The sequence below is a fragment of the Drosophila pseudoobscura genome, chromosome X (genome assembly GCF_009870125.1).
Source record: "Drosophila pseudoobscura strain MV-25-SWS-2005 chromosome X, UCI_Dpse_MV25, whole genome shotgun sequence".
Classification (NCBI taxonomy): Eukaryota; Metazoa; Arthropoda; class Insecta; order Diptera; family Drosophilidae; genus Drosophila; species Drosophila pseudoobscura.
The window spans coordinates 19749551-19776059 of NC_046683.1; the positions used below are offsets into that span (position 1 = coordinate 19749551).

General features: G+C 43.4%; 2 protein-coding genes and 2 long non-coding RNA genes across 5 annotated transcripts in view; 3 read left to right on the plus strand and 1 right to left on the minus strand.

Moving 5' to 3' along the window:
- Window positions 1-8590: 8590 nt before the first annotated feature.
- Window positions 8591-9529, plus strand: LOC117183203 (uncharacterized). Its single transcript, XR_001452510.2, has 3 exons — window positions 8591-8925; window positions 8978-9140; window positions 9201-9529. It is a non-coding gene; the product is annotated as an uncharacterized lncRNA (long non-coding RNA).
- A 2245-nt stretch (window positions 9530-11774) lies between these two features.
- On the plus strand, window positions 11775-13232 carry AgmNAT (Agmatine N-acetyltransferase). The gene has a single exon (XM_001355284.4). The coding sequence runs from the start codon at window positions 11887-11889 to the stop codon at window positions 12532-12534; it is 648 nt and encodes a 215-aa protein (XP_001355320.2). The 5' UTR covers window positions 11775-11886; the 3' UTR covers window positions 12535-13232.
- A 5577-nt stretch (window positions 13233-18809) lies between these two features.
- LOC117184485 (uncharacterized) lies at window positions 18810-19684 on the minus strand. Of its 2 annotated transcripts, none has more exons than XR_004469865.1 (3): window positions 19591-19684; window positions 19371-19512; window positions 18810-19310 (listed from the first exon to the last, which is right to left on the minus strand). It is a non-coding gene; the product is annotated as an uncharacterized lncRNA (long non-coding RNA). The 2 variants fall into 2 exon arrangements; XR_004469866.1 differs by having other exon boundaries at window positions 19371-19533; window positions 19591-19605.
- Window positions 19685-21858: 2174 nt separating this feature from the next.
- Window positions 21859-26509, plus strand: part of LOC6901938 (flocculation protein FLO11) — a 29391-nt gene continuing 24740 nt past the window's right edge. Inside the window, exons 1-2 of the mRNA XM_033382310.1 lie at window positions 21859-21908; window positions 22280-22471. Of these exons, the coding sequence (XP_033238201.1) occupies window positions 22373-22471 (99 nt within the window). The 5' untranslated portion in view covers window positions 21859-21908; window positions 22280-22372. The remainder of the gene's footprint in view (window positions 21909-22279; window positions 22472-26509) is intronic.

The window sequence follows — 26509 nt, forward strand, 5'->3', positions numbered from 1 at the left end:
TTGCCTCTTTTCCTCTTTTGATCCGCAATCAGGCCGATTCTCTGTCCCAAAACATGCCCGCCGTCTGAAAGGGAAAAGGGGGAGAAACTTGTGTCGCACTTTTGTTACTTGTTTCATGTTCCTTGGTCCGTTTGCCTTAGCCAGCATCGAGCCTTAGAAGCAGCCATTTAACAGGAGGCAAGGGAAGAGGAAGGGGCGGAACTAGAACAGAGCAAGGCGAGGCAGATATCGCACACGGCTGGCTAGTGGCTGGCTGGAATGCATGCCACGTCAGATGCCGGCGAGGACGTGCTTCACAGCTTAAACAGCCGTGGGGCGTGCCCAGCCATATGGACAGCAGTAGGACATAGGGCGGTGGACGGTGGACGGTGGACAGTGCAAGGTGGGCATTAGGTTTTGGACGGTGGACGATGGACGTGCCATCAGCTTTAGGGCGTGGTCGTAGGCGTGGTCTGGCATTCGCATAATCATTTAACATAGAGAGAGAGAGAGAGAGAGGGAGAGAGGAGAAGGGATACCGAATGAAATCAGAAGCGGCTTCATTATCGACAGCAGCAGCGTCTAATTAGCGCGTCGAACGGGTCGTATGCGCAATGAATAATTGCCGGCTACCTTTGCCACAGGCTGCACAACCCACCAACCACCAGCCCCACACTCACACCCACACCCACACCCACACCCATTGAAAGCTCCCAACAGACCGCCCCGCTGCGGTCAGCTGCAGCTGGCTGCGGTTGGCTGCAGCTCTCCTCTCCAGCTGCGAAATGAGAACCCCAACGCCATACGGAGGACAAAGCCGGAACTGTGATATGAAAAGAGGAGTCGGGAAGAGAGAGTTTAGATTCGAGAGAGATTTTGGGGCCCAAGCACGTGCCTCACACTGTCACCCAGCCCAGCGGAGTCACGCACTAAGGACTGGCACTTATTACATAATATCGAGTACCATCACCATCGACCAGCAAATTGAACCAAGCTGGACCATAAACCATATGGGAAGGGACGGCTAACCCTTGCAGACCAATTGCTCCTTTGCCGGCTTCGGAATAAACTCAGCTCAGTCATCTAATTTTGCTTAAATTTGACAGGGCTTTAGATTTTGTGGAAGGATTCAATATTTCAGACTGCAACGTGTTAAGGACTTATGTGGGAAATGGTAAATCTACATCTTTTAGAATTATTTTGAGAGGGATCGTAACTTTGAAGAGTTTAGGAAATCGGTTGAAGAGCTCTGAGAGCGTATATCATAAGTCTAAACAATCATAGGTCCCCTTAGCTCCGTGTAGGTCAAGAGCTCTACGCCCCACTTAGTCTTAGATTTTCTAAACCTTTAACCTCTACGTATAACCATTCCCAGCCAATATTTACATAACTAAAAACCAATACAAACCGTCCTTTTTTTTTCACTAAATACTTATAAAAATGGGTAAAGAAGCCTTTTTTACCTAACTCTTTAGCACTATAAATCTAATCCCCAATGGAAACTCTGTAAATATAATAAAGAAATACGCTATAAACTCAGTAACAGGTATAATAAATGGCAGATGGCAATACAAATAAATAAGATAACTACTGTACTGTACGATATCTTCGGCATAATTAGTGTTACATTTTTGGGACGAGGGCTGCCTTTCAAGTCCGTATAGTCGGCTGTTTTGTAGTAAGACAAGGTAATAATCGCCACTTCCAATTAAAAATTTGTAACAAAATTTGTTGCAAAAAAATCTACTGCATAAAAACAGCCCTTCACAACATGTTCTCCAACCAAATTAAGGGAATGCGCAGAACAGGGAACATATGCACATAGATCGCATATTCATTCAATTTCAATTTCTTGCTCAAACTCTTCAGACGTGTTCGATGCGTTGCCGTAGGATTGTACCCAGGAAGAACTTAAAGATTTTCTTTATGTTTATATATCTCTCTATAATGTATAAAAAAAGCTTGGGGTCGTAGTCGTCGTCCGATATTTCACGCATTTCATCGCGAGCGAGCGCAGTGAGTGGCAGGGGGCTTGCCACCTAAAGTACACATCTGTATGTATGTACATATGTATCTATATACAGACATATGTACCACTTATATATAGACACTTAGTCGTAACTCTGTAGAACCGAAGGGATCAATTGACCCTCTCGAGCTCGTTCCGCGCCGGTTATACCTGTACTGACTTCCATTATTCGCAAGTTCAAGGAGGACTAAGGAGGTCTGGTCAAACGGCTGCACCTTAACCGTTTATCCCTAGATACCTCAAACGAAGCTTTATAAATTTTAAACTTACACACATTCATTTTAAAGTGAAAATTTTGACAAAAATGCTGAAAAATATATGATAAATTTTGCATTTGAAAGATTCATATTTCCCAGACGGTAAGCTGAAGGTGTAGCGCTTTCAGGTTCAATTTATAGCTGCATTTATAAGCGTTTTAGATATCTAAAATTCAATACAACCAGATGTAAGATACTTACCGACCGATACTGCGACCGCAACTCTACATTTATACCCGATACATAGTCAGTATGGCTACATTGAGCGACAAAGAGTGCGTGGAAAGAGTGGGACAGAAAACGTGTCAGGAGTTTGGATACCAAATTTGGTAGCTCTATTTTTAATAATCTCTGAGATCTTTGGATGCCACAGATTTTCGACCTCTGCGGGGGAAGAAGGGGGTTGGGCGGAATTGTGAAATACACTTGTGCAACATATCACAGGAGAGTGGATACCAAATTTGGTTGCTCTAGCTCTTACAGTCTCTGAGATCTAAGTAGGCGCTGATAAGGACTGACAGATGTACAGACAGACATGGCTCAATCGACTCGGCTAATGATGCTGATCAAGAATATATACATATGTATACTTAATGAGGTCGAAAACGCTTCCTTCTGGACGTAAAACACATCCATTTTCACCACAAATCTGATGTACCCTATACTATTTAGAGTATCGGGTATAGAAAACTAGAAATTTCCCTTTTCTGAGTCCTCTACCAGAAGCTCGATCTTTCTTTCTCGTTATCTCTCACAAACATACATATAAACGCATAATCAAAATCACTCTCTGAAAGGGTATCCAAATATGCGAATCAAGACTATCAAGAGCCTTAAAAAAATGTGAATGATAACACTATGCAACAGACAGAATAAACCGTGGCACCAAGCTCTGCTTTCCTGATAGCCCTGGCGTAAATGATGTCTTGTAAATGACTTATCGCCTTCAGGGGCGATTGATAGCTGCATTCAATAGCTATTCAGAATTAAGAAGTTTTCCATACTAGGTGTACCATAAAAGGTGCATATGTGGAAAGAAGCAAGCGTACCTCTGAACCAAAAATGTAACGAAAAATTCAACAAACAGCCATTTTTTATTATAAAATGTTGGAGTCCCTAGTCCATCAGAAAAAAATGGCTTCGACTTTTTTCAAGTTTTGATTTCGAGGTTAATATTGTTGCATGGTGTAAACGGCGTGGATATGTTTTCTCAGAGTCGCTGAACATAGGAGGTCTGATAGCACTGAACGTGAATGCCAACAATTAAAATTTCTAGCTAGTTTTTATGTCTACTTAAGAATGACGCAGTAAATACATAGCATTATTCTTAATCAAATGAAGCAATTCACGATTCGAACAGATATGAATTTGTTTTTATAGGAAGTATGTAAACAACATTTTCTGTTCAAGCTTTTATTCTTATCAAAGAATATCTGTTGAATTTCTACATTCTACAAATTTTGAACATTCAATTTGTCAGTCTCCTAGTAGTCTGGTGAGAGCCAACAGCGGCTCCTCTGGCTGGAAGAGCATGTAGGCCAGCTCCCCCAAACGATCGTAGAGGGAGCGGCCGGTGATCAGGTTCGAAATGACCTTTAGCCAGTAGGAGAGTTGGGGGGGCACGGGCGTCAGCTGGAACATATCCTCCACGTAGTGGATGTTGTCCATCGTCTTAGGGTAGAAGTGAACGCACTTCCGGAACAGGGGGCAGGGCACCGTGACGTGGGCCATAAAGTCCCGCCGGTCCTTGAGGACATAGCAGAGGACAAAGTAACGGTGCTGCTTTGGCCGGTGGCACAGATACATCTGGAACTTCAGGACGTCGGCGAAGCGGAAGAACAGTTGCATATCCTTCGTCCGCGGTATGGCACGACCGTTGATCCGATCCACCAGGTCCCCAAATGCGGAGAATGCCAGCCTCGCGTTCACCCCCAGCAGCTTCTTCTCAAGATTTAGGCGAGCGGCCACCGAGAAATTGGGAGGAATCGGCAGGGGGCCAATGACCCGGGCGAGAGTCGTCGAGGATATAGTAATCACGGGGACGTCATCGGACATGAGCGGACAAGTGATCGACTCTGGAATCTGCCCCTTCGACTCCTTTATGGATCGCACGTCCAGCAAGGCGACCACACCGTTCTTGTCCGGTCTCGCGCTCATGCTCCTCGCTTCCTCCTCCTCCGCTTCGATTATCCTTTGGTATCGGATCTCTTCTTCCTCGTCTAGCTTCTGGCGGAATCTTCGACGGATCTCCTGTATGGTGGTACTCAGCCGCAAAGTGTTCCTGGCCTCCGCATTCCTCCGACTCGGACTCCGCGCCCGTGTAGCCTCATACCGCAGCCCCTCGCAGGCCACTGCCTTCGATCCCAAGAGATCCCCTTCCCGCTGCCGGTGCTCTGCTCTGATATTCTTTTCGGCACTTACGTCTCTCACCTTTCGTGGCCTTCTGGGTAGGCGGTGGGGGGAGCGTGACTCCCTCTGCCGATGGAAGTATCCGGGGGAGCTATCCAGACAGGTGTCTGTATTTTTCGGGTAATCCATTCTTAATTAATTAATTTTTTTCACTTGTAGTGCCACTAAAAACTACTAAAATTTTTTCAGTTTCTGGTTTAAAACATAAACTTTTTGAAATGAAAGAATTTCCAAAACCTGAATGAAAGATAATAAATTTTTCAGGTATCCCGTTTAGAGGGGCTTATTCCCATCCGTTTGTCAAAATATAGAAGAATCGATGGAGAAACGTTTGAAATACATACATATATTATCCGTCGATAATCTGCCATCACTGCAGCCCCTTCCTTCGATCGTTGTTTTCTTTATTTTTATTCCCGACGATTCTTACATATTCCGTTTTGCTGACACTCGTAGGTACCCACGGACGTGCCCTCGGATTTTTCGCACTACCCACCAGGGGATACTACATGCCCGATGTGAAATTTCTGTTTTTCTGTCATTTGAGCGGTAGCAAGTTGGTTGTACCTTTGTGAAACGTACAATATCGTACACAAAGCCGAAATGATGATCAGATCTCTAGACACAACGAGCGAAAATGAAGATACGATCCCTAAACACAATGGGCAGCAACGATGATCCCATTGCTAAGATAACGACGAGCATGCCATCGCTAAGGAGACGACGAGAAACGAAGAGGCCATCACAGAAATAAAACGACGACGGTGAACGAAAGACGAAAAAACCAGGACGGGAAGGCAGGAGTCTGTTCACAAAAAACTAAACAACGTAAAAGAAAGAAGACAATTATCCCAAATTTACTAAACATGAGTCACTCCCTTCGACACAATCATCCCTTACAGAGACGAATGGCTCGAGGGACTCCCAGGCCCAGATGGGGCCATAAACATCTTCACAGATGGATCAAAGCTGGACGACAGAGTCGGAGGGGGAATCTACTCTGAACAGCTAAACTTAAGGCATTCCTTCAGACTCCCAGATCATTGCAGTGTCTTTCAAGCGGAAGTCATAGCAATCAGGGAGGCTCTAGACTGCCTATAAGCGGCTGCCGTTACGGCAACCAACCTAAACATTTATAGCGATAGCCAGGCTGCGATCAAATCGCTAAGTGCGATTTCCTCGAACTCGGCCACCCTGGCAGACTGCCGCAAATCTCTGCACAAGATGGCTCAGCAATTTGCTATTAGCCTGATTTGGGTCCCGGGCCACCGGGACATCGAGGGCAACTGTATAGCGGACGAGCTGGCCAGATCTGGCACTACAATCCCCCTTCTCCAAGACAAAGAGGATATCTGCATGCCAATGGCCACCTGTAAGCTCATTATAAGGGAGCAATACAAGCGACTAACAAACGATATGTGGCAAACAGTGCCACGATGTCGCACAACTCGGCAAACATGGCCGACCATGGACATGAAGCGCACCTCCGAGCTCCTCAAGTTAAGCAGGAAAAGGTGCAGCGTAGTCATACGTTCTCTCACGGGACACTGGCTAATAGGCAGCCACGCTAACAGGCTGGGGGCTCCACATAACGATTTTTGTTGCAGCTGTAGAGACGAGGAAGAGGAGGAGACAGTGAAACGTCTGTTCTGCTCCTGCCCAGCTCTCAGCAGAAGAAGGCTACAGCACCTGGGCTCAGCCTTTCTACACGACATCTCAGAGATAACCAAACTATGTCCCAGGAGGATATCGGACAGGAAGTCTCACAACGCAGGAAGGAATGATCCTATGCGGTATCACAACGGGCCGAAACCGGCCTAAGTGACGGGTTCCGAGCGAGCCCGGCAGCCGCTTCAACCTAACCTAACCTAACCTACAAAACATGAACTAAAAATTAACCATTAAATCCAAAATAAAGAGAGAGTATCCAATTACTACAGAAACCACACCACCTTCAATTTAATGGAATATTAACAGGTCGGGTTTCTATTAAAACTCCGATCTGCTTCCATTACAACATGTCAAATAGCGAATAGCTCCGCTGGGAAACTCCAATAACTCAACTACTCTCTGAGCATTGCCCAGCCATCCATTGTAGAGATGTGCCAGTTTATACACCGAACATGTCAAACGAACTCTCTGGATTAGATCCCAGGGTCTTCGGCTCTGGCTCTGATCCGGAGGTCCAAGGGATTAGCTCCTGGCTGTACTGTGGCAGGCACTAATCATGATGACGCTGCTGTGTTGCTAAGTCGACAATGTGTCGTCCCGTTTGCTGGAGCAGAGACAGACTAGTGATTGTCTGGGAACCGGGAAATATTGTCAGCAACCCTCCATTCTTACGCCGCCGAATCAAACGCTGGGCCTCAGCTTCGAGACGGGTAAGTGAATCGTTATATAATTGTTGATATATTTTACAATATATCTTCCATCGCAGAGAACATGTGTACCCTACGATTTTCCACAAAACACAAAACAATACGATTTCCACCCGCCATACGGAGTCCTATCCAAGCATTTCCGAGCCGTATTCGAGATAGGCGTTTTCGTATCCGCCACTTGCAAGATCCGAAGCTAACAAGTCATCGTCATTCTTCGACCTGGCCATCGACAACAAGGACTTTGACTACGGCAACCATATATAGATCTCGTTGTTGTTAGGTTTAAGGATATACGCGTCCATTCAATTAGATAGTAGAAAAAATTGTTTTCCACTTGTTTATTTATTTATACTAAGCTAAGTTTACGTTCACAAACTAAGCCAATTACTATATCGAAACTTAAAAGCAAAGTCTCTCTTTTGTGATCTTTTGTGATTATAATTAAATTAAGTTGCACTCGATTCAACTCTTTGTATGCCTCTGAAAATCGAAATCTAAACATATGTATTTTCTAGTCTATGAATTCATATTTGCAAACATCGAAACCGAGCTCCTCTTCATGTAATTCATTTTGGGATACAACGATTTATATTTAAAATGCGTTCAACTTTTTACAGTAGCGTTCTTCTTTATTGACTTGATTGTCTAATAGATATGTACGTAAATACAATTGTGAAGAGTTGAGAGAATTGAGAATTGAAGAGATTTACGTGACACACAGCGCTCACACTGTTCACAAAACGTAGGGAAAAGGGAGACGAAAAGTCAGCTCGGGAGGGGAGCCGGTACTGTAACGGAGGTTAAGGGCAATGCCCCTATGAGTGGTAAAAGTCACAATATTGGACTCATATTATTGGACTCGTCACAATATAAGCTTGCAAAATTTTCTTGGTTATTCATAACAATGAAACGAGCGGAAACGATGTTACATCTGACTCTCTCTGTTCTTGTTCGAAGCAGACTTGATTCAGTGTGATATCACAGGAGTCTGCTCGCAAAACTTGATCTTGCTTTTATAGCCTCTAAGAACTAGGCATCAAACAAGACGGACGGACGCACTGGCGGACGGACAGACAGACAGACAGACATGGCTATACCGACTCGACACATCCGCCATGGAAGTAATATACCCCTATACTCTTTTTTAATAATCGCGTATAGAAAAGGTTTTAAGTTTTTGGAATTAATACCTTTTTTGGAGCTTGTTCAAAGCTTGTTTGACCGTAATAAATATGTAATATCAAAGCGCCGATATCCGAAAAAATGAAAAGAAAAATTAAAAATATTTTATATTCAGCCTTCTACCTTTTTTTTACATTCCTTCAACTTCGGCATTTTCTATAAATTTTTTGTATGGTATGGTTTTGTTTTTATTTTATTTTATTTTATTTTATTTATTTAGAGTCTTTAATTCCCAACGAAATACTTCAGAACGTCTTTAAATAACTTATAGCTTCGTGTTTTCGTGCATCGGCTGGCATTTGCTTAAATCTGGGATGTTCGTGTCCACCTCCTAAGGCATATATGGATATGAAACTCTGGATCTGTAGTACATCTGCCTCAGTGAAAACACATACCAGAGGCAGATATCATTTTGCATGCTACCTCCACTGCCTTGGTCATTAGCAAGAGCCCTAAGCAATAGGCCACCACCCTGTTTACCGTTCTGGAATTTCTTAAATAACACAGCCACCCGCTTAGTTTCAGTCAGTAGTTTGTGACTTGTTCTTTTGTTCATGTTGTAAGTAGTATTGATTTACAATTTACACATTTAGCAGGAGCAGCAATGTGTGGAACACCGCTTCGCAGTGGTGCTACGATCGGCCAATTCTTCGAATTCAATTAAGAAAATGGTCAGCGTCTGCAAGTGGTAGGTATTTGATGTGTTCATTTGTACATAAGAAGAAACTAGAATATACTAGTGGGGTAATTCCATGAAATAGCGCTGCTTGCAGTTTGCGCACCTACTAAAAGACGGTCGCTGCTCAACACTGCAGGTCCATTCAATTTGAAATGGAAATTCTCAGCCATCGTTAGCTTCTTTCTGCACTCTCAACAGACATAGGAATCTTCACCGATGGTTCTGTGAGTATTTGTGAATAAAGTATTTTTCAATTGGTTGATCGACATCTTTGCTTGCTGAAGAACGATGGGACCACAGCGATGGAACGCCAGCAACAACCGATTCTTCTGATACTTCGGACCCACCGACACCACCCATCAAGAAGCGGAAGACACTTTGAAGACCTTGACAGATGGAATTTTGAAGGAGGTGGGAGCACGGAACGAAATGCAGAGCGACGCCACCTTGCGATGCATTCGCGTGATGACATTACCTTCACAATAATTTGCCTTGAAGAACAAAATTATTCTTTACTGTTGCTGCTGGAGTGGTAACCTCAGCCAGTTGATGCCTTGATCATCACTAGGAGCCAGGATGCCTTGATCATCAACTGTCTGGTGAAGCCACTGCAGCAGCAACAGTCCAGACCAATCTTGTTATTGAAGACAAAGTTAGGATCGGAGCCAAAAGAAATCTGGACTCGGACTATCTGCTGATAATATTTTGATAACGTTTTTACAAATTGAGTAAAATGTAATTAATACTTGGACTAATCTCAAATTGTGTTCAACTTTTTATAGCAGAATTGTTCTTAATAGTCTTGAAGCCTCAGCCTAAGCCTGGTAGGCGATTCATCATTATTGGGATCTGCCCCACTCGCTCGCTGCAAAGCTGCGGAAAATATCAATATTTTTACATTTGTATGTACATAAGTATGTATACTTGGTTTATATGGACATGAATAGAGGCCACAGGCGTACCTCAATTTCTCGGGCCAAAAATGTATTTATTGATCACTCAATGGCTGGCCGATCAGTGCATTATATAGATATCTTAATGTCCAAGTGTATGGATACGTACCTAGATTGATTCGGGATCCGCTCCGAAAAGGGTGATTCGGTAATTTAAGGAACAGCTTTTCAGAAAATCATTAATAGCCTACAGCTTATACAGTTTAACCCAGACTGCAAATTGTGTAGTCAGTTCCCCATTTAAGTTTTCGTTACATATTTTAAAGTAACACAGAAATGAAAGTTTTTCGCCTCTTCCTAAAGATCCAAAGCACCTCGCAGAACTCGTGTGATTTCTTTGTGTTCTCTTTGTATTAATCACAAGTGCTACGGGGAAGAAGTGCGGAGAGAGCCGACTACCACTCGAGCTGGCAATTTGTTCGCTTTGCCGATTCCCCTTCATTATTTTGCTGTGTTTACTTCCGAAGAAAATTGCAACTAGGCAGATTTTTGTGTCTCATTTCAACTCATTCCAGCTTATTCAAAACGAGGGGAAACGTTGTGAGTTGCTGCGGAGACCGCAACTCTACATTTATACCCGATACTAAGTCAGTATGGCTCTCCTCTCCGGCAGATATGGTCATTCTCTATGATTGTGCGTTTTTAGTTTTCTTAAATCTTCAATATTGTGGATTCCACAGATTTTTGTCCTTTGTGGTGGCGGAAGGGGATAATATACCCCTATACTCATTTTCAGTATCGGCTATAAAATGTGGTCATCAGGACAAATCCAAAATACCAAACTGGAAAGAAAGCCAAACTGCAGAGACTAATGCTAATACCCTAGAAGATTGATAACATATTTTCATACCCGATACCCACAGTATAGGCGTATATGTATTAGATTTGTGCAGATGTACAAATGTAACAGCAAGAAGACTCCGACCACATAAAAAACCATGAACAAAACTTTTAATTTCCAGTTTATGAGCCCCCTGCCAAGCGCTCGCTCTCTCTCTCTCTCAATCTCTCCCTCTCTCTCTCTCACACACACACACACACAACGCACACATCTTCATGCATAATAAAAATCACTCTCCGAAAGGGTATCCAAATATGAAACCGTTGAGACTATCAAGAGTCTTAGAAAAACTGTGAATGAAAACACTATGCAACAGACAGAATAAACCGTGGCACCAAGCTCTGCCTGCGGCTCCAAAATTGTAAATGATTTTTTGCTTTTTGTATGGATTTGTATGTAGCTTAAGCTACGCAGTCTTCAGGGGCGATTTAGAACGAGGTGGGCAATTTTCGGATCAATTTCTTCTGCTCTGCCAAGAATTTGAGCTCTAAAAGACATGTAATGTTGAACGGAGAACGGCGTTGCAGGAATCCACCACTTTGTCTAATGTCATTGAATTGACGCTTTCATGCTCTGCTTTATTTCAACTGGTATAGAATTATTGCCCCTCTCTCTTTTCCCCTCTCGCTCACTCACTCTGCCTTATATGTACATATGTATGTAGCGTTAGTTTATTGAGAGCATCTGTTGCACTTTATAGCAGTGGACGGCAGGCATGGATTCACATGTCTCAACAATATCAATTGGATTAAAGAAAAGGAATGTTACAAAACTTTTATATTTTAAAATAAGAGGATCGAAAATAGCGTGGATTTTTCGAAATTGATCGTTTTAGAGTTATTTAGTTGTATAATACCATACAAATCATTATGTACCAACAGAATATGGTATTGTCCCACTGTACGGACAGATTGAACAACAATTAAAGCGCAGCCATGACCTACCCATACAACAGTAATTTACGACTTCCCCAGAGCTTGGAGCTTTCCGAACACACAGTCCACAAACAGAGAGCGCCGCTGAGAGAAGAAGAAAGAGAGAAACAATGTAAGAGCTGAATCAGCTGACGATCAATTCCGCGCTAACGTTCCACGTGCTAAGTCGATTGCTACGCCCGACGCTACGCGCGCATACTGCCGGCGGAAGAAAGAGAAAAGAAATAGAAAAAGTAAAAGAATGAATTTCTCGGAAGATATACAAGTGCGTGTTGTGGAATCCGACGAGGGTGAAGCCCTAATGCAGTTCCTCCTAGAGCACTACTACCGCGAGGAGCCGCTGACCGCCGGCTGCAGTCCCCCGGAGCCAGAGCAGGCTGACAAGGATTTCTTGCTGTCGAACATCCCGCACGGCACCTGTCTGGTCGTCGTCCAGGGCGGCAGTCGCATTGTAGGCGCCCTCGTGGCAGGGCCTAAGGATGCCCACGAGGCGGAACACCTCGCCGAGGAAGTGGTCGAGCATTCCGGCACCAAGTGGGGCCGCATCCTGGGGCTGCTTGCCCGCGTCGAGCGGGAGACCAACGTTTGCAAGAGATACGGCGTACCTTCGACCATACATGTCCATGCCTTGGGCATTGACCCCAGACTGCGAGGCCTGGGCCTGGGCGCCCGCCTCATGAGCGCTGTGGCCGAACGCGCCCGGGCTCTTGGCCATCCGCTCGTGACGGTCGACTGCACCAGCCTCTACTCCGCCGGCCTGATGGCCCGTCTCGGATACGAGCTGATAAACACCATCCGCTATGACGAATATCTGGACGAGTTCGGCCAGCAAGTCTTTCGCCCACCAGCCCCTCACGACAGTGTAAAAACCTATGTGCTCCGGTTGTAACGCAGTTTTTATCTGTCATTATATAGATAAGGTGCAGTTCGAAAACCATTATTTTAGTGCCCAGAGTAGTGTCCTCGTATATATGATAAGGCAATCGAAATCAATGCTACATGGTATTTTCACATTAATTTAACTAATGCAGTGCCATTAATTAATAGGAACAAAAAATATTTTACACTCTAGAAAGATCTTCCGAGACTATTTAAGGCAAACAGGTATGCCACACCATCGATCATTTCCAGGGATATTCACAGTGTCGACTCACCCAAAGCTTTTGTTAATTTTAAATTTTTTCCCATATATATTTTGCTTTAATTTTTCATCGCGTTTTTGTACGATACTGTGCCTGCGTTTCAAAGCTTCTAGTTTACCACTTGGCAACCATTTGTGGAACTTGTGGAACCTGTGGAACTTATAGCCGCTTATCGCTCAAATCAAAGAGTATTCTAAAGAGCGAGCCCCTCTCCCACATTTCTGCTGAAATGAATTTTTCACTCAAGTCAAGTATCGCCAATGTAGACCTCAGGAAATCGGCTATAAACCTACTAACATATTATGTTGTGTGTGTGTGGCCTTTTGGATTTGTAACTCCTGCCGTTGCCAACATTTTTTATCACCTAATGGACATTTATCTGTATAAAAAGAGACTGCTTACTTTGATATATGGAAATATACGGTTGAAAATTGTTAAAAAGTTACAAAATATGTTTGTTTTTATGTCAATATATTGCGTTTGATTAAATTAGCCTCTATTTGCCACTCAATTTATTCGACAATAATTTGACAAGTAATTAGGTGTAGATTCTGTATGGTGGAATGGAATTTGCATTTTCATTAAAAACCAAAAATTTCAAATAATTTAACAGACATTTCTGCATTTATTGAAATTTTGTTAATTTTACCAATTGACTTTGATGTGACGTACTAAAATTCAATTTTGTAGTATTATTTGTTATTTTTAATGCCATGTTCTCCTTTATTATTATCTCCTATAATAAGAAAGATGATTCATCTTAAAAATTATTCCTCAAAGTTTTTTCTTACATACTCCACTATCTACATATGTATATGTTATTTATACACATTTATACAAGATACTCAGTCAGTATGGCACCTCTCCCGCCAAAGGGCGCACATATTGCACTACTTTAGCGGGTTGGCTAATATATGCCGGAATTCTTATTGATGTTCTTTATTAAATTATAATTAAACTACATAATGTTTTCATATCGTCAAGGTCTGAGGTCAAGATGCCAGACCGCTCGTCCGAGTCGCCGGTGTTGCCACACCAGCAAACGACTCTAAGATCAGTGTTGCTGAGGGGCTGCGATCCGGGCTGCCGCAGTACTCCCCCTACAAAAGTTACAAAACTTTGGTTTTATTTTTTCTTCTCATATGTCCGTAATGGGACACTTGATAGCTAGTTGTCAAAAGAGCTGGTCTCGGAATTCGCCATAAATGCTTAAGCCTGTCTACTGAAATAGGTGTCTATTTTCCATTAATGTGGATGGTGAAGACCCGGTCTGATGACTTGGATGCAATCGGGTATGGTCCTTTGTACGGCGGCTTCAAGGGTTTTTTTACAGCATCAGCCCGGACAAAGACATGAGAACAATTGTGTATATCCTTAAGCAGGAAGAATTTTTGCTTGATGTGATGCGAAGCTGAAGTTGGCTTTACCACCTGAATTTTTCTCCTGAATTGGCTGGCAAAGTCGAGTGGTTCCGACGGCACATCCACTTCGTAAAAGTATTCTTTGGGAAGACGTAACGTACACCCATATAGCATCTCTGCTGCTGATGCCTTCATGTCCCCCTTGAAGCACGTGCGGAGGCCCAGCACGACGGTTGGAAGCAGCTTGATCCATGGTACATCCGGTTGGCACATCAAGGAGTCTTTCATGGGCCTGTGCCAACGCTGGATCATGCCATTTGACTCTGGGTGGTATGGCTTCGTGTGAATGTGCTCGCTTCCCAGCATATTCGCTAGAGACTTAAAGAGTGTAGATTCGAATTGAGTTCGTTGATCAATTGTAATAGTCAATAGGCACCCAAAACGCGATATCCAGCGCGACCATATTGCTTCACATATGGTCTCTGCAGTCATATCCTTCGACGGCACTGCCTCTGGCCAGCGGGAAAAACTGTCAATCATTGTAAGACAATATCTGCATACGTCAACCAAGGGCATCACAACAACTTCTAAATGTATTTGATCAAGCCTTCCATCGGGGAAAGTGATCTTTTCCGGAATTAGAGCGTTGCGCTTCTGGATTTTGGCTCGTTGGCACAGAAGGGAATTCCTCGACAACTCCAGAACGTTCTTACGCATTGACGGCCAAACGTACTTTCGTGAGATTTGTTTGAGAGTTGACCTGCCACTTGGATGAGACAGTCCGTGTACGTTTAAAAACACATGGAATCGCAATAGATGATGTCCTCATCAACTGAAATTGCTTGTAGGTTTAATGACATGTCTCCATTTAAGATGTCAGGCAATTCGATGTCCGTTGCCTGAACAGTTTCAATAGCTTTAGAATCCACAGTCGTCGGCATGGTGATGGCGTTAATCCTGGAGAGGACATCCGCAACTAAGTTGTCAGTACCAGTCACGTGCACGATTGCAGTGGAGGGTTGGGATACGAACCCCAGCTGCCGCAGCTGTCTCTCCGACGCTTTCTTTGGCTTCTGATTGAAGGCTTATATCAGGGGCTTGTGATCAGTTTTGATCACAAAGATCCTAGCCTCCAACATGTGCTTGAAGTACTTTATAGCCTCGAAAATCGATAACAGCTCTCTATCGTATGTGCTGTACCTTCTTTGAGTTGCACTGAGTTTTTTGGAGGAGAAACCGAGAGGATCCCAATTCCCTTTCGTGTTCTGGTCAAGCACAGCTCCAATGGCAGTATCGGATGCGTCACACATGAAACTTAGTTCTGCATTAAGACTGGAGTGAGCGAGGGTTGAGGGTTGCTTTAATCGAGCTGGGCGTCCACTGCACCGGCCGTTTGTCGTTTTTCTTCATGTTGCGTGTCAATTCGTTGAGGGGTATGGAGCGCCGGTAAGAGTTAACTATACCAAGAAAACGACCTAATTCGCAAATCGTGTGTGGCTGAGTGTACTCAGTAATTGACTTCACTCGATCCTCTGTAGGCTTAACTCCGTTGCCGTTGACTGTCACTTGGGGTTGTGCGAAAAAGTACTTCTTCTCGTTGATGCAAAGTTTATGCGCTCTTAAGATTTGCAACACATTATTCATTGAGTTGGAAATTATGAGAAGGTAGCAAAACACGTATTCCACCACATGGCATGATCCATACTGTGCATACTGCTGTCATTTCGAAGTCCTCTTCGGCCATCGGTATTTGATATTATGCTCGTTCGAGGTCTAGTGTAGTGAAAACGTTTTTTCCATATGGACCTATAGGTCAGCAAAATCGTGAATGTGGGAATCGGGTAACGATCTGGAACGGTAATCGCATTGAGCTTGCGATAATCACCGCAGACGCGCCATGTACCACTGCTTTTCGCTTCCATGTGCAACGGGCTGGCCCATGGGCTTTTGGAGTATCTATAGATCTTGTTAGAGATTAGTTGATGTGCCTGCTCTTTAGCTACAGACAGTTTCTCCCCAATCATCGGGGTCCAGTTTCCACACAAATCTAATATACCCAGAATGCAAATGCCCATTTAATATTGAAGAAGGCATGGGAATAGTGGGAGTGGTGCATGTAAGAGGATAATATCGACTCATTGTCTTCGATGAGTGCCAGATGGAGAGGAGAGCGTTTTTTCCGCATTAATTAACAAGCAAAAAGAGAAAATGTTTATTGTTCTCCACTGGTTGCGGCCCGAGTGATTGAGATAGTCTGCCCAATTGGGTTATCTGGCGCAAAGTCCAAGTCGCACGGCTGCAGGATCCAGGTGCTTCGCAATAGAGCAATGGCAGTAGCTACTCAGCTCAGGGCCAATTAGGAGGAGAAATCACCAATCAGCAGGGGCTTAAGAAGAGCAGAGAAAGTACCCAGGTAATACATCTGCGGACTGGATGCGACGCAGTAGATTTGGAGAGCCACAGATCGGAATAAATACCTCCGTTTGCATTTGCCCAATGGTTTCTTTTGTATGACCTTCCATTAAGGCACATTTCTAGCTTGGATGCGATGCAGTGAAATCAGTGGGACACTAAGTAGTGGCAATTGCATTCTGTTGCGAGAACAATAAAAGAAAAACATAAAGGACCTACTTGACGGCATGCTGAAAGTATTTGATATGGCAGGCAAAATTGTACAGGAATCGTTTTCATATGTCTGTCTTGATCTCTACGTCACGTATCACCGTCACAGTGAAAAGTCAGTTCGCATTGGAAATTATTGTTTTTCATGACCGTCAAATGAGGACGCCGCACAAAAATCCACACCCTAAAAAGTAAGCTCCAGAGGATTCAATGGAGACTCTTGAAGCTGCTGCGGACTAGTCTCCTTATAGTATGTAGAAAAAAATGACTTAGAAATCGTCTCCTCGGGAGATGCAACACCGGTGTGGTAATACCGCTTAATATATCGTTCTGGTGAGTCTGAGTATTTTATTGCTTTTTATTTAACATGTACAAATGTTTTACGACCGATAGCATCACGTCCTAGTCTAGATTTTCCATCGCTCCGGTCCCGTGGCCAAAAATGCCGAAATTTTAGTCCAACATCGGAATTTGATACTGTGCTCCCACATCCTTCAAGATTGCACCTGTCAAGGTCTTCAAATTGTCTTCCGCTACTTGATGGGTAGTGGCGAGCAGCAAGAAGTTAGCACTTGATACAAAATTTCAATTTAAGTCTTTAAGTTGGTGCGCAACTTTTAACTCCATTATTCAGACTCCCTTAGAGTGTAAATGGAATACAGGCTTGTTTAGTTGCAAGCCTTCTGCAATTGTGGACTCCTATTTCTATACAGGATCTTCAACATTTTGAATGACCTTGAATAGAAATTAAAAGTAAATTACTAGAAAAATAACAAAAGTTTTCCGATGTACTGAATGCACATAAATTGGAGCTCTCGTTTTCACATTCCAAAGATTTATTCGTTTTCAAAACGAAAACATTTTCGTTGACGAAATAAAAAGTAATCGGCTTATTATACAACGAAACGTACCTTAATTGCAAAAGGAAAAACACAGATGACTTATTTATGCATTAACATAAACTTGACACCTATATCAGGGTAATTTAACTTTTGCTTTCTTTATAAATAATTAATTTTAATTTCACCCAACCTCAAATTTGGCTTGGAAAATATTGGCAGGGCAACAATAATTATCGTTTTGGTGCAAACAGCTGACGCAAAGAAATGACACAAAAATCTGCCTAGATGCAATTTTCTTCGAAAGTAAGCCCAGCACAACAATGAAGGAGAATCGGCAGAGCGAACAAATTGCCAGCTCGAGTGGTAGTCGGCTCTCTCCGCACTTCTTCCCCGTAGCACTTGTGATTAATACAAAGAGAGCCCAAAGAAACCTCACGAGATCTGCGCGGTGCTTTGGAACCTTAGGAAGAGACGGAAAACTTTCATTTCTGTGTTACTCTAAAATATGTAACAAAAAGTGACATGAAGAATTGATTACACAATATGGTGTCTGGGTTATTGATGGTCATCGACACGTAAATAACACTGACATAAAACAAACGTCTGCTGAAAATAAATATTAAATAAATATTAAAAGACCAAGTACACTAGGAGCCACCTCAGTGGGACTTCCCTTCTAGATGGGGATCCACTAATCATATGATAGACAACCCCCTTTATGGGACTTTACAGATTGCTAAACTAACACCATGGAACCACTGAAAATCCCATAGCCAAGTTCTAAGAAAATGAATTGCATTACGGGGATTTGTATCGCAAATCACTCGCAAATTAGCTGCCAAATTAAAAACGGTATTAAGGTATCGGAACGTGTACCCAAAAAATATTATCAAATGTGAGATCTGACGCATAACCGATACACGAAAACAAGAAACTGTTGCCGAAGTATTTAAAGACTTTCTGAAAACTTATTCCTTAAATGACCAAATCCCCCTTTTCGGAGCGGATCCCGAATCAATATAGGTACGTATCCATCCACTTGGACCTCTGGCCTTTATTCATGTCCATATAAACCAAGTATACGTAATTTTAATTTTAATTTAATTTCCGCAATTTTGCAGCAGCGAGTTGGGCAGATCCCAATACTGATGAATCGTCTTCCAGGCTTAGGCTGAGTAAAAAGTTGAACACAATTCGAGATTAGTCCAAGTATTAATTACATTTTACTCAATTTGTAAAAACGTTATCAAAATATTATCAGCAGATAGTCCGAGTCCAGATTTCTTTTGGCTCCGATCCTAACTTTGTCTTCAATAACAAGATTGGTCTGGACTGTTGCTGCTGCAGTGGCTTCACCAGCCAGTTGATGATCAAGGCATCCTGGCTCCTAGTGATGATCAAGGCATCCTGGCTCCTAGTGATGATCAAGGCATCAACTGGCTGAGGTTACCACTCCAGCAGCAACAGTAAAGAATAATTTTGTTCTTCAAGGCAAATTATTGTGAAGGTAATGTCATCACGCGAATGCATCGCAAGGTGGCGTCGCTCTGCATTTCGTTCCGTGCTCCCACCTCCTTCAAAATTCCATCTGTCAAGGTCTTCAAAGTGTCTTCCGCTTCTTGATGGGTGATGTCGGTGGGTCCGAAGTATTAGAAGAATCGGTTGTTGCTGGCGTTCCATCGCTGTGGTCCCATCATTCTTCAGCAAGCAAAGATGTCGATCAACCAATTGAAAAATACTTTATTCACAAATACTCACGGAAACATCGATGGAGATTCCTATGTCTGTTGAGAGTGCAGAAATAAGCTAACGATGGCTGAGAATTTCCATTTCAAATGGAATGGATCTGCAGTGTTCAGCAGCGACCGTCTTTTAGTAGGTGCGCAAACTGCAAGCAGCGCTATTTCATGGAATTACCCCACTAGTATATTTATGTTTGTAATTATGTACAAGGTAAATAAACACATCAAATACCTACCACTTGCAGACGCTGACCATTTTCTTAATTGAATTCGCAGAATTGGCCGATCGTAGCACCACTGCGAAGCGGTGTTCCACACATTCCTGCTCTTGCTAAATGTGTAAATTGTAAATCAATACTACTTACAACATAAACAAAAGAACAAGTCACAAACTACTGACTGAAACGAAGCGGGTGACTGTGTTATTTAAGAAATTCCAGAACGGTAAACAGGGTAATGGCCTACTGCTTAAGGCTCTTACTAATGACCAAGACAGTGGAGGTAGCATGCAAAATTATATCTGCCTCTGTTGTGTTTTTTCAGTGAGGCAGATACAGTTGAATTTTCATATGTGTACCCTCTATTCAAACTGTACCGAGGAATGTTTAATTCGAGTAGGTATCTGCATATGTTTTTCCGTCCGTCGTGTTTGTCGTACAAGCCTCAGAGATTATAAGAGATATTGTAGCCGGATTTTATGTGCAGGTTGCTGTGGTGTCATACTGAATGATTTTAAAATTTTTAGCAAGCGGAATTTTGGTGTTACGAGAAAACCAAAAGCGCAGAATCATTGAGAATGATCATACATATGTACATACATATCTATCATATCTACAAGTCTACGGAACTAAACCAGCCCTTTGCTTAACCGTTTTCAATTGAGTTTTCGCATTTTAATTGCAAGCGATGCTCGGTTTTCATATGAAATTTCATAGAACAAATCAAAAGCTTTTGAGGATCGGAGAATTTCAGTTAAACAAGAAATGAATTATGATTGAATTTTTACGTTTATTTGGCGTTTTTATATTATGGATCCCATCATTATAGACATTCTGTACCATTCTGTCACTGCTATGTATGAGTATTTCTGAACACCTGGATTCTTGGTTTTCAGCTGTTTCAATTGGAGGGCATCTCTATGCTCAGGGAAAACGTATGAGACTCTGCAATAATCATAGTGGACTCGTCTTTCTTTTTGCTTAGTCGTCGCACAGCAGTGGTACTCGTTCCTTCTGTATTTTAGTCTTCAGTCTATCCTTATATTAAAACGAATATCTTAAGCTAGTTTGCATGTGTGCATACGAGTATATGGAGTGCTACTTACCGGCTAACATACGCGTCCAGGCCTACTGAGCAGCGGCTCGCATTTCCATTTGGAAGCTACGTGCGCCATTAAGTCGTCGAAGTAGCGCTAATGGAGGATTGGCTGCTACGAGAGCACATCGGAATCATTAGGAATGGTATTAAAGGGGCTTAAGAAGCTTCGGCTCCGAACAACAGGAGAAGCAAGCACAAAAGGAGAAGCTGAAGGACAACGTCCTGTCTTCCGTGCCACGACAGGGTAAATAACCATTAGGTATAAGCATGGGACGAATATGGAATACCCTATTTGATTTGGATGGTGTTCAATGAAGGAGGATACTCGTATTCTCCCAGTGTCTGTGATCCACCGTATTGAAGTGTATGCGGAATAGTTTGTCAGGATGTGGATAAAGCCCGGAGAGTGTGGCAGGACAAGTGTAATCCGTAAACTACGAAACTACGGTAACGACAGCGACATCGGAAGGGAACGTGGACAGGGAAATCGGAGAAGCGAAATGTGTGGATGGATGATAGAAATGGGAGTGAAATGGGCTTGGCCAGGGATTATGCCACTGAAACTTATAGAAGTGAAATCGAGCGCGTAAAGTTTAAGTGGCGGCCATTGTCCACCTCGAACACATTTCTAATTATAGTGCCAGTTAGGAAATCAGAGCGGGAGAGAGAGAGACAGAGAGAAAGAGAGTGGGGTGGATCGGTATGGGTTGGGTGTGGACTGTCTTGGGAGTGGTGCGGCAAGGTCAGACACAGCAGGGAATATAGTAAGAAGGAAAAACCAACCAAAAACGTCCAAACAAATCAGGCAAAAAAAAAAGAAATGCTGCACAATGAAAGCATTACGGCTGGAGAGTCCTTGTCCGTGGCCGAGGCGGGAAGGGGCGAAGGAGTATGAGTTTTGGGGCAAGTGTCCTTGAGCATTTTGTGCCAAATGCCCCGAAGGAGGGGTAGAGGAAGAGCCCACCAGGAGCAAAGCTTAACATATACTTCAGGCGTGAAGCGGGCCACAGTCACGTACATTTTATAAACTCCATAGTGGCTCTAGCGCGCTCTCTCTTTCTGTCGCTCTTCGCCGAAAAGCTTTTTCGCTATTTCGTCCTTTCGCCCCATTTCGCCCCATTTTGCCCCATTTCGCCTTATTTCGCTGCGTCTGGCCCAAGCAAGGCGATGGCGGACATTGAAAAGCAGCCGCTTCGCCGTCAAGGCGTCAGAACAATTCGTGCCGCGTGCGCGTTCGGTTCGTTTTCCGTGCTCGTCTCCTTCCTGCTCTTGGGTTCGCTCTATATCGTCCTCTCTTGGCTGGTTCCCGTCGCTGTGTCCATGTCCGTGTATGTCGGTGCCTGCTTGTGTGTGTCCGATTCCGACTCCGACTCCGATTCCGCTTGCGAGTGAAAGTAAACAAGCCGCAAAGGCGCCGGCAAATGTCCTTCCCCCGAACAACGCACAAGCACCAGTCACAGGGTGTAGAGCGGACCTGGGTGGAGAGAGGAGGGGCTGGCAGACAGCAGGCAAAACTATAAAAATACAAAAATAAACAATATGAAATACGTATTTTTTACGTATTTCGTGGCGCTGCGTTAATGAAGAATTGCCTTTTGTTTTTTATAGTGAAAAATTAAAGAGCACTCGAAAAAAGGTGGGAATCATTTGAGCAATCCACAAGTAAACAGTCGACAGAGAGGTTCTTTAAGCGCTGCGAGAATGTCGAGACCGCCGCAACAGTTCGGCCCCCGATGCTGGGTGATGCCGCTCCTGGGATTATACCTTCTCAGCCACGGCCTCCGTTGCGATGCACGTGCGGTAAGTGTTGAATCTCTATACCTCTACTTCCTGCTACTCCCTCTGGATGCCTCCCACTACTTCTCCCGATTGGAGCCGTCGATAGCTATGACCGCTTGCAGATCGACGGATGTAGAACATACTAAGTCGCCAATCTGGCCCCGGTTCATGGCTACGTGGCTATGACTCTTAAGCTATCGGTTGGAATGCTTGTGGTTTATTATTATGAAATATTGTGTGTAGTATATGTGGGCTTTAAATTAACATTTACATCACTTGAGCTCTAATTCAATTTCCTTTTTTTGTCCTCACAAGTAAAGAGTGCAGTAATAGAATAGAACGGTAATAGAATTGGAAACAGAAAAATATAACGGACAGCCAAGAAAGGGGCAGTAATGAGAGAAGAGCATAATATGAGGTTACTCTGATAATGATGTCGCTTGACCATTATTCTTCCTTTTATGGTGAAGAATGTTTCACAGATTTCAGTTAATATTATAACTGTAAACGAGAGTCGTTTTGGGAATGTTTTCAGTAAGTGTTGTTCTGGAGTGGGTATTTTTCCCATTTCTGTGCTATTCAGAAACATTTTTATGAAGATGGAACAATTTGAAGATGTGCAATGTGGATAGAAATAGTAACTTAAACTTCACGTTTTACGTGGATACACATTCAACGCCTGTTGGGGCACTTTGTAGATGGAATATGAATGTAATGAAGAGATCTTGGAATGGTTATTATGGTACCTTTTTAATGGATTTTTGGTAGTATTGTAATTGTAAGGACTAATTGGTTGTCCGCCAATGCAGATGCCCATCTAAAGTGGCAGATTGTCAAGTCCACTCCGCACCCAAGGAACCTTAGATATCCTTATTGCAAGGGACAATTCCAGCTTTCATTGAAAGTAATCTCTCTTAATTTAAAGAATGAATTGCGGTTGCTTAGCAGGCAAATGGTAAATGGTGAATGGAGTCCGTGGGACCAGACGGGACTAAGTGCTGGACATAGTAGGCCACAGCAATTTAGAGCGAGGGCTGAGAATACAAAGAACTTGTCTGACCTGACCATCGCTTGCCCCAAATTTATATGCGCAAAGTTGCGACTGTGTCCGAGGGTAAATCAAAAATGTGAAACCCTTTGGTTAGCAAGAAAAAGTTTGTTTTATTTCGGTTGGTGTTGGTTTGAGGCGGGGTTTGAGGGGGGTCCGTGGCTCCACAACAGCGACGTCATCGGTGTCCCATCCCCTTGTTCATTCCCTTGTTTTGGTCTTGCTCCTCAGTTTATCCTTTCACTGGTCCACAGTCGACAGTCCCCAGTCCCAGTCCCATCCTCAGGCTTATTTTCATTCCATATCATCCTTCCATCTGAGTTCAGTCGGTCTCCGGCTAGCCAATTCCATTTTTCTTTGCTGCGTTGTTGCGGCTGTTGCTGTTGCTGTTGCTCTTGTTGCTGCTGGTGCCTCTCTCTCTGCTGCTGCTGACTGGTTGTCCACCCGCCCGTAAGCGCTGCGAAATGAATAATTTCAGAGAATTTACTACACAATTTTATTCATATAAATCACAAATTAAATAAGTTTTTACGAGGTTGTTCAGCGGTTGCAGCCCACTACAGAACTTGTTTGTGTTCTCATTCTCGACGTTTGTTTGTTTATTTGTTTGCCTGCTCTCTCCCCTCTCCCCGTTCGGACCAACTTGGGTCGCTGTTCTGGATCCTGGATCCTGGAGCCCTGGGTCTGGGTTTTGGTGGCCTGGATGGATTGCCATAGCCCCTGCTAGTGACTATTGGCCAGGGGCTAGGGACTACACTTGCTTGAGGGTTACTTTTATGGCTGTGTAATTTTTTTGTTGGCCTTTTTATTTATGCTTATTATCGTGATTGCTATTGCCCCGTAGACCGAGCAAGAGCAACAGCAACAGCAACGGCAATAATAACTGGAACCGAACCGCGGTGGGGGAGCACTGAAGGAGGCGCCAGTTACCTAGTGCCCCGACACACACAATGGATTCTTGTCCCGATTCGGAGTCGAGTCCGTTGTTCTGTTTTGGCGGCAATTCACAGTTCAGGTGGAACAAGCACAAATGATTACGGTTGGTTTCACCTGGAGGAATTTATGAGGCTGGCAGCGAAACGGAAAGGAAAGCGATCTGGGATTGCCCGTCCCCCAAGAACAATTTCAATTGTGTGGCTCCCAATTGCATGCGATATATGGGGTAGATCCGAGCGGCAAGAAGCACTCTTCACAGCCATAAAAATGCATACAAATAGGACTACATGCCTCAAAGCAGACCATTTCTGCCCGCTCAATCATTGTATTAATTGCCTCAAAAGAACGGAATTACAAAACAAAACTTCTTTCCCGACTAATCGTCCTTTTTTAGCTTTTTAGCCGTTCGATTCTGATCAAAAGTATTGAAAACTTATAATCATAATTCGCATGTATTGTAAAGAAGCAAGAGCAAAGAAGGAAGTGCCAAGGACCTGATCTTATCTGGTTGGTTGAAGGGGCTTCAGAGAATTGAACTTTCCAGCTAACAATCAAGGCTGCCTTGCCTTGTCTTATAAGAAAAAACCAAAAAATACACAGCATAGTTTTTTATTGAATGAAGCACTTAAAAATTTGTACAGGAATTTGTTTTACAGCGACAGCATGTGAACATAGTTCATTCGCTTTTTATACAAACGTGTACGAAAAAGGATGTGTACAGGGATTACAGCTACCAATCGTATTATTTGCCCTATGCACACATCATTGGCATTCTTTCTCTTCTAGGGCTCTTCTAGGCCCGTTCTGTTGGGTTTAACGAAAATGAATCAGCGGGCACGCAATTTAATTTTATTAACATACTCGTATTACTCACTTTAGTTCGAATGGAGGCATACTTTATTTGTTGACCACTTGTCATATGGCCGCCACCAGCATTTTTTGTGGTGTGAAGCCATATTCGAGGGCCTTCGATACGCAAAGGCAGTAGTCGTTGTGTGTACCGGCTCGGCCATTGCAAATGCTCCTTATTACACGATTAAATCGTTGCATAATTACAAATAACTGAAATCCTTATTTATTTAACGTTCTAAGCAGCGTAAGTATGGCGCTCGAAATGGTCGTCTACGTTAAAATTCGGTGCCACCGGGGAGATATAGGAGCACAACGACTCGAAGTCAAGAACATAATCACTCCATCTGTGTTGTGATGAGAACCATTTTGACATTATGCCATACTCATACTCAAAGCGCGTTTGTGAATATAAGCCAAAAGGCAAACTACAAATGAAGTATGATAATTATATTTTGTGTATGACAAATTATGTGTGCTTTAAACGTTTTTTAATTCGATTTTACAAAAGCAAAACGACAGCAGAAACGACGCATTTTGAATTAAAATTGTAGCCATCCACTTACACAGAACTGGCGCTTAGATTTCTGTGCCAACTTATTTCCTTAATACTCGTACAAATTACATAGGAATCGCTTGCGTCTTTAAGATCGAAGGGAGAGCTCTGCGGAGCGTAGCATCTCGTTTGGGTAGGGATTTATCTGGGATTTACCAGGCATACGGCTGCGAGTATACACTCTCAATCATTTATCACTTATTTCTCCACTTTGCTGGGGAGGGACAAGCACGAGTTGCTGTTGCTTTGGTTTTCTGTTCCTGTCTTCAATTCTATTTTTTGTGCTTCGGGTTAGTCTAGTGGTCTGGTGGAGAGAAGGGTGGTAAAATGTTGCCTGGGCGCCCCTTAATTTGCATACGAGGAGGTTCGGGGAGGCGCTTCCATGCAGATGCATTAATAATGTAACATTAACAGGGGCAGATGTGATCCTAGTGAGAGGAAGATAAACAATGCGGAACGAACGCCTTAGTCGTTCAAATGGGATGACAAGAGATGAGCCGAGACTCTCGGCAAATTGTCCCGCCGTTGGCCTCCATTCATTGCCGGTCCATTCAATGATGTTACATGCGGCTCCATTCCATTCCATTCCATTCCCTTCCATCCCGTTCCGTTCCGCTCGTCTCTTATTCATGGCATTCACGTGCGGTTGACACGTGATTCACGAGACGTG